The 12,139-nt window shown below is 40.4% G+C and overlaps 1 protein-coding gene across 2 annotated transcripts in view; it reads right to left on the reverse strand.

Moving 5' to 3' along the window:
* LOC136883249 (uncharacterized) overlaps positions 1 to 12,139 on the reverse strand; it is a 129,019-nt gene that overhangs the window by 58,350 nt on the left and 58,530 nt on the right. For both annotated transcript variants that reach the window (XM_067155460.2, XM_067155459.2), the window contains exon 3: positions 11,632 to 11,839. In XM_067155460.2, coding sequence (XP_067011561.2) covers positions 11,632 to 11,839 — 208 coding nt within the window. The remainder of the gene's footprint in view (positions 1 to 11,631; positions 11,840 to 12,139) is intronic.

Here is a 12,139-nt window from a genome sequence, read left to right on the forward strand (position 1 = left end):
TTCCTATCCTCGCCGCAAGATGAAGCTTCATTCATCCCATCCCTGACCCGGTCACTGACTGGAAAACATGTAGGTTTTCATTCATTTTCAGAGGTATATGGGATAAACATGGCTGAGGGGATCAAGGGATCAGTATGATAAAAAGATAAGAATTAGGTAGGATGCGATTGTAATGTAGTGATAAAAAGATTGGCCCAGGATAGGGTGGATCATGGGAGACTGCTGGCAAAAATGAGTGCAATTGGACTAGACAAAAGAGACTGAATGGGTTGCTATATTTCTAGAAAATAGATCTCAGAGAATTAGAGTAGGCAAAGCTTTATCTGACCCTGTAATAATTAAGAGGCGAATTCCTCAAGGCAGTATTACTGGACCTTTATGTTTTCTTATATATATAAATGATAGGAGTGAAGATGTGGAATCAGAGGTAAGGCTTTTTGCAGATGTTGTTATTCGATACAGAGTAATAAATAAGTTACAAGATTGTGAGCAATTGCAACGTGACCTCGATAATGTTGTGAGATGGACAGCAGGCAATGGTATGTTGATAAACGGGGTTAAAAGTTAGGTTGTGAGTTTCACAAATAGGAAAAGTCCTCTCTCTTTTAACTACTGCGTTGATGGGGTGAAAGTTCCTTTTGGGGATCATTGTAAGTATCTAGCTGTTAATGTAAGGAAAGATCTTCATTGGGGTAATCACATGAATGGGATTGTAAATAAAGGGTACAGATCTCTGCACATGGTTATGAGGATATTTAGGGGTTGTAGCAAGGATGTAAAGAAGAGGGCATATAATTCTCTGGTAAGACCCCAACTAGAGTATGGTTCCAGTGTATGGAACCCTCAGCAGGATTGCTTAATTCAAGAACTGGAAAAAAATCCAAAGAAAAGCAGCTCGATTTGTTCTGGGTGATTTCCGACAAAAGAGTAGCGTTACAAAAATGTTGCAGAGTTTACGCTGGGAAGAACTGGGAGAAAGAAGACGAGCTGCTCGACTAAGTGGTATGTTCGGACCTGTCAGCGGAGAAATGGCGTGGAATGACATTAGTAGACGAATAAGTTTTAGTGGCATCTTTAAAAGTAGGAAAGAGCACAATATGAAGATAAAGTTGGAATTCAAGAGGACAAATTGGAGCAAATACTCGTTTATAGGAAGGGGAGTGTTAGGGATTGGAGAAACTTACCAAGGGAGATGTTCAATAAATTTCCAATTTCTTTGAAATCATTTAAGAAAAGGCTAGGAAAACAACAGATAGGGAATCTACCACCTGGACAACTGCCCTAAATGCAGATCAGTATTGATAGACTGATTGATAAGGTTCACGGTATTTCATCAAAAGTCTGGCAGTGATATGCGTGATGACCTAGGTGAGCCAGGAGAGCCTGGTTCACTCCGAGAAACTGGCAGGTTGAATCTTAAGGGACAGGACATTTATAGTGGGAAAGTTTAGTATGTATATTAACTGAAATAGAGAGGTGGGAAAGATTAAGGTGAGACAGTTCGGAAAACTGTATCGGAACAATCCAAGGATTGATTACACTCACCAAAATAAAACCTATGAGACTTGTGTTTCCGAGATATGTGCTGGAACACAATAGAGAACTCTGATAATTAGGAGAAAGTATTTCCAAACATGTCTCAAGCACAAGGAATGCACCAGCCTTCACAACCGTGCCTACAGCCAGTTACTCACCCCCTGGTACCTCAAGGCCAAGAATAAATGAAAAGGAGAAGAGATTGGAAACAACAGCTAACTTTCTGCTTCAGTTCAGAATTTTATCCTCCCTAGTGTGTACTGTAGTTCTCTTCAAGAATGATGCCAAAAGTGAAACCACCACAAACTGTATTTTTAAATCAGCTAGTGAATGAATTTGGAAAAGACTTACACTGACTGACAGAGCAAATGCAACACCAAGAAGGAGTGGTCAGAACTTTATGCCAATTGCAGGGTAGACTGACGTCACTGAGGTATGCTCATGATGTGAAATGCGCCGCTGTGCTGCGCACGTAGCGAACAATAAATGGGACACGGCGTTGGCGAATGGCCCACTTCGTACCGTGATTTCTCATCGACAGTCATTGTAGAACATGTTGTTGTGTGCCACAGGACACGTGTATAGCTAAGAATGCCAGGCCGCCATCAACGGAGGCATTTCCAGCAGACAGACGACTTTACGAGGGGTATGGTGATCGGGCTGAGAAGGGCAGGTTGGTTGCTTCGTCAAATCGCAGCCGATACCCATAGGGATGTGTCCACGGTGCAGCACCTGTGGCGAAGATGGTTGGCGCAGGGACATGTGGCACGTGCGAGGGGTCCAGGCGCAGCCCGAGTGACGTCAGCACGCGAGGATCGGTGCATCCGCCGCCAAGCGGTGGCAGCCCCGCACGCCACGTCAACCGCCATTCTTCAGCATGTGCAAGACACCCTGGCTGTTCCAATATCGACCAGAACAATTTCCCGTCGATTGGTTGAAGGAGGCCTGCACTCCCGGCGTCCGCTCAGAAGACTACCATTGACTCCACAGCATAGACGTGCACGCCTGGCATGGTGCCGGGCTAGAGCGACTTGGATGAGGGAATGGCGGAACGTTGTGTTCTCCGATGAGTCACGCTTCTGTTCTGTCAGTGATAGTCACCGCAGACGAGTGTGGCATCGGCGTGGAGAAACGTCAAATCCGGCAGTAACTGTGGAGTGCCCTACCGCTAGACAACGCGGCATCATGGTTTGGGGCGCTATTGCGTATGATTCCACGTCACCTCTAGTGCGTATTCAAGCCACGTTAAATGCCCACCGCTACGTGCAGCATGTGCTGCGGCCGGTGGCACTCCCGTACCTTCAGGGGCTTCCCAATGCTCTGTTTCAGCAGGATAATGCCCGCCCACACACTGCTCGCATCTCCCAACAGGCTCTACGAGGTGTACAGATGCTTCCGTGGCCAGCGTACTCTCCGGATCTCTCACCAATCGAACACGTGTGGGATCTCATTGGACGCCGTTTGCAAACTCTGCCCCAGCCTTATACGGACGACCAACTGTGGCAAATGGTTGACAGAGAATGGAGAACCATCCCTCAGGACACCATCCGCACTCTTATTGACTCTGTACCTCGACGTGTTTCTGCGTGCATCGCCGCTCGCGCTGGTCCTACATCCTACTGAGTCGATGCCGTGCGCATTGTGTAACCTGCATATCGGTTTGAAATAACATCAATTATTCGTCCGTGCCGTCTCTGTTTTTTCCCCAACTTTCATCCCTTTCGAACCACTCCTTCTTGGTGTTGCATTTGCTCTGTCAATCAGTGTATTTATGACAGATGGCCATGTCTTATTTTGTAAATTGTGCAGTGTTATAGTTAGTGCGGAAAGGAAATTTGTTGTACAGCAGCACATTAAATGAGAAAAACTTCTGAAAGCTGTAACGAGTGTGAAGAAAAACAATTGGTCCCACGTCCTTCAGGGGCAATATACACTTCCAAGTAAATTAGAAGATACAGTAATTATCTCTCTAAAAACAAAAACAAGAGCTGTGCAGTAAACAGAACAGTGGTGGAGATTGTGATTATTACTTAAAGAGGAAGTACAACTGGGCAACCATCCTCTATAAGATGGAAGAAGTCCGATACTTTGAAAAATTAAGGTACCGGCAAAAGAAAGGGAAGGGCCATGGACGGCATGAAAATGAATGACTCCCTAAGCCTTGGAACCTAACTGCGTTGGGGATGGGAAAGAACAAGAGCTGACCAAGGCAGGCCAGATAAGATATATGAAACTGACTCAAGCCAATTTCTAATGAAGAAAAACAATTAAAAAGGAACTCTTTGTCACTTGTACACATCATACTACTAGTGAATTATAGACGAAAAATACACCATATTTTACTGACAAAGTGCAATTGTAATATTTTAAAACATTTAATATTGGATTTTAGATTGTTAATTTCTTTTATTAACATGACTTTCAAGTTGTAAACTTGTAAAATGTAGTTAAACTATCAATTCATACACTTGTAAATTAGATTATTCATCCATTTCAAGTTATTTAGTATATTTTAACTGTAAGGTCTAACATGTCAATGTCACTTTATATGATTTTGTAAACTCCCTATGGCTGATGATGGCAATCACTATGCCAAAACCATCATCATCATCATCATCATCATCCTAAACCATCTCCAGTTTCCCGGGTGTGGGATATGAGCCTCCTCCATCTCATCCTGTCCTTGTACCATTCTTCCTCCACCAACTTGTCCCAATCATGACCTCTCAGCAGCACATCGCTCTTAACTGAATCTATCCATTTCCTTCGTGGCCTTCCCACGGGTTGTCTTCCTTCTACCTTTCTGTCAAATTCCTTCCTTGCAATTCTGTTTACTGGCATCCTCTTCATGTGACCAAACCACTTCAGTCTTGATATCTGAATCTTATTGAGGAGAGAATCATCTATTCCTACTTCTTCTCTAATTTTCTCATTCCTAATCTTGTCTTTCCTGGTTTTATGGATCATAGTGCATAGAAATTTCATTTCAGCTGCCTGAAGTTTGGAATTATCTCTATTGGTCAGTGTTGTGGTTTCGAGACTGTATGTAAGAATTGGTGTATAATAGGACTTGTACAATGTCATTTTTGTTTTCATGGGTATTTGCTCATCCCACAGCAGGTGTCTTACCTGGTGGTAAAATTGTGTTGCCTTACTGATTCGATTGTTCACCTCATGTTTTGCTAGATTGTCATTTGATAACGCTACCCATTTGAAAACTGGAACACTGTCCAGTTGAGCTTCATTTAACATGACTATTGGTTCTGCTCCTTCCCCATACACTTTCATCACCACCGTCTTGGTCTTGCTGATGTTTAAACCATACGGTATTTCATTCCAGCTTTGTATTCTCTCTCCCAATTCCTCTTCTGAGTCACTGTCAAGTCATACACTTGTAAATTACATTATTCATCCATTATATGGATATCAATTTCAAGTTATTTAGCATATTTTAACTATAAGGTCTAACATATCAATGTCACTTTATATGTTTTAGTAAACTCCCTATGGCTGATGATGGCAATCACTATGCTGAAACCAGTACCGATGTGGTGATTTAAGAATCTCTCACATAATTTAGTATTGAATAGGTGGATCCTTATATATCTCATTACTTTGTGAATCTCAATTCAATACAGACCATATAATGAAATTATTGACGTTGAATGGAGGAAGTGACACATGTGACAGGCCTTTGAGCATACAGCTGAGAGAAATATGAGAAAATATTGACCTTGTCAGATTTTTTCAGTAGGCCGCATAATGCAGCTACCTGGAAGTGAAAGATCTGGGGAATGAGAAGGGTATGGGAATTCCATTCCACAGGCAACTAAACGATCTCCGTTAATGCAGAAGGGCAAGTGACTCCCTTGCAGTGTGGGTTATATCCATTGCTGTTGCAGTGGCAGGTTTCTGGAGATATTTTCAGTACTGTTTCATGTTCAGAGCATTGTTCTACTTTTTCTTTTGCCATATACTATGTTAGTGATTAACTCTATTGCTTACTGTATAATATTCAAAGATATAAACTTCATTATGGTTCCATATTGAACTGAGATCACAAAGTTAAGATTCCAGTAAAGTTAAGACTCCCATAAATAAATAAATAAATAAATAAATAAATAAATAAATAAATAAATAAATAAATGTTGTAGACAACATCTTGTAGAACTTACATTTGTAAGGTGGAACTTTACTGTAATCTTAACTATATTGTATAACAGTACATTTTCTGAGGATCTTGGAGGATTTTACATTATTGAAGCGTGCCTTTTACTACAACTTCTCAGACTGTACACTGGATATGAGGGAAGCAAAATAATTTGATATGCTCCTTTTACACATAAGAGTGCAATTTTTTGTAAAATATTTAGAGTTATGAAGAAAATACAAACAAACAAACAAACAAACAAACAAACATTTGCCAAAAAATAGAAATGATATACTGGAGTCCGAAAGATCATCTGAGACCTAAGGGAAGACCACTGGACAGATGGGATAAAGACATCTGGAAGATTACTGGGATCAATTGGCAGAACATCGCTCAAGACCGTCCCAGATGGAGAGACCTCATGAAAACCTACCTTGCTTCGAACTTGAAGAGGTCACATCGCAAAAACAATTGAATATGGCTGATAGTGATAGAAAATGTAAATATAATTGCACCCCATTAACAAAGAGCGCAAGTACAACGAAGCAATGGGTAAATGCTAGTTTTTTGTTTTCTATGTACAACTGGCTTTACGTCACACCAACATATATAGGTCTTATGGTGACAATGGGACAAGAAAGAGCCAGGAGTGGGAAGGAAGCACCAATGGTCTAAATTAGGTACATTGCATCTGGGTTTGAACCCCACTGCCGGCAGCCAATATGGTTTTCTGTGGTTTCCCATTTTCACACCAGGCAAATGCTGGGGTTGTATCTTAATCAAGGCCATGGCTGTTTCCTTCCCACTCCTAGGCCTTTCCTATCCCATCGTCGCCATAAGACCTATCTGCGTCGGTGCGACATAAAACAAATTGTAAAAAATAAATTTAAGGTACAGCCCCAGCAATTAGTTAGTGTGAAAATAGGAAGCCACGGGAAAAACATTTTCAGGGCTGCCAACAGTGAGATTCGAACACTTTATCTCTCAAATGAAAACTCACAGCTGCGCGCCCCTAACCGCACAGCCAACTCGCACAGTATGCTAATTTTTAATTTGTATTCCTTACATTTATGTTTTACCTTTAGTGACAATGAGTGGGATTTTCAGTAGGACCAATGCATGGCATGTGGTTTTAAACCCCAGCCAAGATCTAAACTGAGTCTGGGCGCTGTGCTGATTCCCACATAATGTCGGAAAGTGGCATTGGAAGAAAGAAAACAGCCACCTGTATTTTCCCTTGGCACTGAACATAAACACAAGTTTATAAATGAAAGATAATGAATAAAACCTGTGATAAATAAGGAAAGATATAGGAATAAGAATAAATAGGTCAATGTCTGAAGAGGAAGCAGCAGAAAGAAGAAATAAGGAGAAATAAGCATAGCAGTCATCTCTGCACCAGCCATGAAGGCCCTTAGAGGAGTGGAAAACTAAAAACTTCCACAACCTGCAACCTCAGTACTAAGTGGGATAGAGCGGTCAGCTCTATGCCTGTATTCATCTTTGGTGCAGGTTGAATAAACCTTGGGGCTAAGTGCCCTTCCACATGGGAAAATCTAGTTTCTTAAAATTTTCAGGGTTTTTTTTTTTTTTTTTCCGATTTGCTTTACATTGCACTGACAGGTCTTCTTGCGGTGACAATGGGACAGGAAGGGGTTAGGCTAGGAGGTGGAAGGATGCAACCATGGCCTTAATTATGGTACAGCCCCAGCATATGCCTGCTGTCAAAATGAAAAACCATGGAAAACTATCTTCACCATTATCTCCCAAATGCTTCCTGGCAGGGAACTGAATCCACGTCCTTGTAGGTGAATCAGGCATGCCTTTACTGCCTTGATAGACACACAAAAGGACAAGGACAATCTTCATACACTGCAGTTTTCAAACATCAGCTCTCTTCATAAATCCTACTCCTTCATCCATTTCTTCTCAAACCAGAATGTCCTCATTTCAGTGTTCCAGCTTCATCATTGACACTCAAAGCTGCCCCTGTGGATGAGTGGTAGAATGTCAGCCTCCGGATCCCAAGATAGCACGTTTAAACCCAGCTGATGCAGTAAGATTTTTGCAGGGCAGAAGAAAGTCCACTCAACATTCGATGTCAGCAGTAAGAGATCTCTGGAGACCCATTAGGCATTTACTTGAAAAAAAAACACTCATTAAAAATTCACTCACAGATGCTCGAGAGAGATTCCGTTTACGCTGTCACCTAGTAGGCCTAGAGTGAATAGGAATGTCAAAACCAACAAGCTGGCAGCCAGATGGGTTCAAATTAAATTGCCGGTAAATTAAATTGTTAGCAGAGGCCATATTATTATTATTACTGACAGCCATTAGGAAGGCAAGCATCAAACTCATCTTGACAGTCAGCCTTGATGTGGAAGGTGTAGGATAAGATAAAAGTCAGATAAATATTGCGAAAGGGAAGCTTCCTCTGTATATGACTTGATTTGGCACTTATCATTCCTTTCCAAGACTTATGTTATACCATTTGGATACTTTTCACGTCTTGTGTCTGTCCTGTGTTCCTAGTCTTTTACCATCTGCATTTATCTTTTATGTTTATTCCTTTTTCTTGTGTTCTTCTAAAGGTTTCTATCTTGTCCCACCACACATACACATTAAATTGATAACATACATGATACGTGTATTCTTAGTAAATACTACTAAACCAAAATCCACAAGAGAATGAATAAGGTTTTCTTATCCAGCACTGATTGAATTTAAGATTAAAAGATTAATGTCAAGGCCATCTGCCACTAATCTAAGAGATAAATGTGATACTGTTATAATCCTTTTCCAAATATGCTGAAAGCATAAATGTCTTGTAATCTTAGCACAAAAGGATACATAGCACAATATTCTTTTCTCTTAAAACCACGTGGAATGAGTTATACAAATAGCAAGGAATATAAATACTGTAGGAGCTTGATATTTTTTCTGCTAGTGGCTTTACGTCACACCAACACAGACAGGTCTTATGGTGACGATTGGATAGGAAAGGGCTAGGAGTGGGAAGGAAGCAGCCATGGCCTTAATTAAGGTACAGTCCCAGCATTTGTCTGGTGTGAAAACGGGAAACCACGGAAAACCATCTTCAGGGCTGCCAACAGTGGGATTCGAACCTACTATCTCCCGGATGCAAGCTCACAGCCACGTGCCCCTAACCGTACGGCCAACTCCCCCGGTAGGAGCTTGATTATCCAGACTAATTGGTATTAGGGGTCATCTTGGATAACATACTTTACAAATAAAAAAAGTCTTATATAATCCTCTTTTTCAATACAAAAAGCCATCTATATTAGATGGGACAATATCTATACATGTTTCAGCCTATCTAAGGGCCATCCTCAGTAGAAGCTCAATTATTACATTTATGCAAACAAATAAAAACACTAATGAAGTGTGTGGAACCTTATTTTTTATTTTTTGATGCAATGATCATGATTGACATATTAAAAACATGTTGAGGTAGAAAAATCCTCTGGTCTAAAAACTTATTTGGTTGACATAAAACGTGCTAATCCTTTTAAAAGTGGAACACTGTGTTGCGCAGCATAGTGAGACTATCAATAAAGGGAATAATGAGTGAATAAAGACCAGAAGAATAGGTGAAGAAAGATCTCTACTAACAACAGCAAGGAAAAAAAGAGAGACCAATTTTAACTGGCCATCTCTATAGATACAGTAGTTTTGTAGTTAATGTAATGGAAGGAATTATTCAAGAGAGGAAGAGAAACTCTAGATTTCAATACTCTACTGTAGACAGATAAGAGAACATGTAGGAGCTCATATGAGAAAATGAAGAGACTAACAGTAATCATGTTTTTGTTTTTATGTCTCACTAACTACTTTTTAACGATTTTTGGAGATGCAGAGGTGCTGGAATTTTGTCCTGCAGGAGTTCTTTTATGTGCCAGTAAATCTACCAACACGAGGCTGACGCAATGTGCACCTTCAAATGCCACCGGACTCAGCCAGGATCGAACCTGCCAAGTTGGGGTCAGAAAGCCAGCACCTCAACTGTCTGAACCACTCAGCCCGGTGAGACTAACAGAGAACAGAGGAATAGAGGAGATGAATTGCTGCCAACAAGTGTTCAGATTCAGAATTAAGAAGATACAGTGATGAAAATAGGACAAAATAAAAGTAACTCAGTTGAATTAGAGATATGTGTGAACAGTGATGGGAAAAGTACAAACTAAAAATAATAATTAGGCTCAATTACAGTTACCTGAAAACAAATTTACTCAATTATGATTACTAATTACTGAGTCTGGCATTGCTTCCACTTACTTGTGCCAGTATCCTTGGTTTCATTTTTCATATCTGACCTCCCCTGGTCAACTATCGTCCTTTCTTGACCTTGACGGTATTAGGTATTCGAGGCCCTTTCCTTTCTTTTGCTGACACCTTCACATTTCGAAATGTCGGACCTTCTGATTAGAGTTAATAGTGGATGGCTGCCCAGTTGTACTTCCTCATAAAACAATAATCACCACCACCAACACTACCAATACCATCACCATCTTCATCATGGAGTACACAATTATCGAAAACACAACCAGTAACAACAACAACCTGCAGGTAAATGAACGAGTGCTCATCGTATCCTGGAATTATACCCTTGGCGCAACACCTTGCAAATGCTGGGCTCCTAAGTTGCCAAGCTTTTGAAACAATGTATATCAATTACTAGAATGTAACAATTACAATTTTTCAAAAGTAAATTTGAGTAAAAATTACATTTTATCAAAACTAACGATTATGAGTAAAAATTTACTTTGAAAAAAGTAATCGTTACAAGGAATTCAATTACTTCCCACCTCTGCCTCTGAGTATTTTAATTATAATTCTCATCATCATCTATCTACCTATTTATTTACTTATTTATCATAGAGAACTCAAGTGGCTATCATTACTAAATAAGACTAAGCATGATTGATACCTTGGAACTTTCAAAATGATTGCTTCCAAACAAAGCATGCATTTCACACTCATGTTTCCATTATTTTGAGGACCAATTAATTAAAAAAATATTTATTTAAATAGGAGAATGAAAATTTCTTAACCCCTTTGTTGTCACATGTATATTCTGGTTCCATTATCAACTACATGCAAACTCACAAAGTTGTAGTACACGATTATCTAAATTTCAACCACTGACGAAAACAAACTGCAAGTAAACAAACAAGTGCATGTCGTAGTGGTGGTGGTGGTGGTGGTGGTGGTGGTGGTGGTGGTGGTGGTGGTGGTGGTGATTATAGTTTTAAGAGGAAGTACAACCAGGCAACCATCCTCTATATAACAGTAATCAGAGAGAAAAAATGGAAGGGTTCCAACACTTCGAAAAATGAAGGTATCAGCTAAAGGAAGACAAGGGCCACAAAGGGCATGAAAATGAAAGACTCCCTAGGCCTCCATATGTAATACCGTTGGGGTCTAAAAAGAACAAGAGTTGACCAAGGGAGGTCAAATAGGATAGTGAGGAGCCTGGCACAAGTAAGTGGAAGCAATGCCAGAACTCAGCTAAAGCCCCGTGGTCGCCAGCCCACGCTACAAAGTTCAGAGCCTCTGAGGCCCCTTTCAGTTGCCTTGAATACCATGAGTGTTATTCTACCGCCCCCACCCACAGTACTTTCCAGTGCCTTGAGAGTACTGGGGTTCTAATGTTGCCAAACTGTGATGTATATCGCTTACTAGAATCTAATTTGGGCCGATGACCTTCGATGTTAGGCCCCTTGAAACAACAAGCATCATCAAGCATCAGAATCTAACTTTACAATTTCAATTCACAAAGCAAATTACAGGTTAAAAAACTGCATTTTGTGAAACATAATAATTACAAGAAAATGTTACTAAAGAAGTGTTTGTTACATTAATTCAGTTACGGTACCTTACTCTGAAATTATATGACTGTTGTGCTTATGAGAAGAATGCAATACCTTCAGAGTAGTGAGTGTTGATGGCTGTGAGTGATAAGCCAGCTTCCAAAGTCCCCAGGAAGATAAGAGGATACTCTGGTACATTCGGAAGACATAAAGCTACCAAGTCACCCTTTTTGAAGCCTTGGTTCAGGAGTGCTGCTCCGAATCGATGAGCAACGTCACGAGCTTCGGCGTAAGTGTATCTCCGACCTGTCACTCCACATGTCTGTAAGGAGAAAGAGTCATATCTGAGGACCAAAACAGTTTATTGCACAGGGTATCTAGGTGTGAAAAGTGAATAAAAATTCACATCTTTGTTTTCCTTGGTTCTTTGATGACAGTAAGCTTTTGAGGATTCAAACTTATATCATATGAGTATGTTCCTACAATAAAAGTGTATTTAGCTATGGGAACACCACTGCTACTCCCACTCAGCTGTCAGTTTACATTACATTTATGGAAGTGACATTTTTATCATCACCATCATCATCATCATCATCATCATCATCATCATCATCAAGCCAGG

The sequence above is a fragment of the Anabrus simplex genome, chromosome 11, assembly GCF_040414725.1.
Source record: "Anabrus simplex isolate iqAnaSimp1 chromosome 11, ASM4041472v1, whole genome shotgun sequence".
NCBI lineage: Eukaryota > Metazoa > Arthropoda > Insecta > Orthoptera > Tettigoniidae > Anabrus > Anabrus simplex.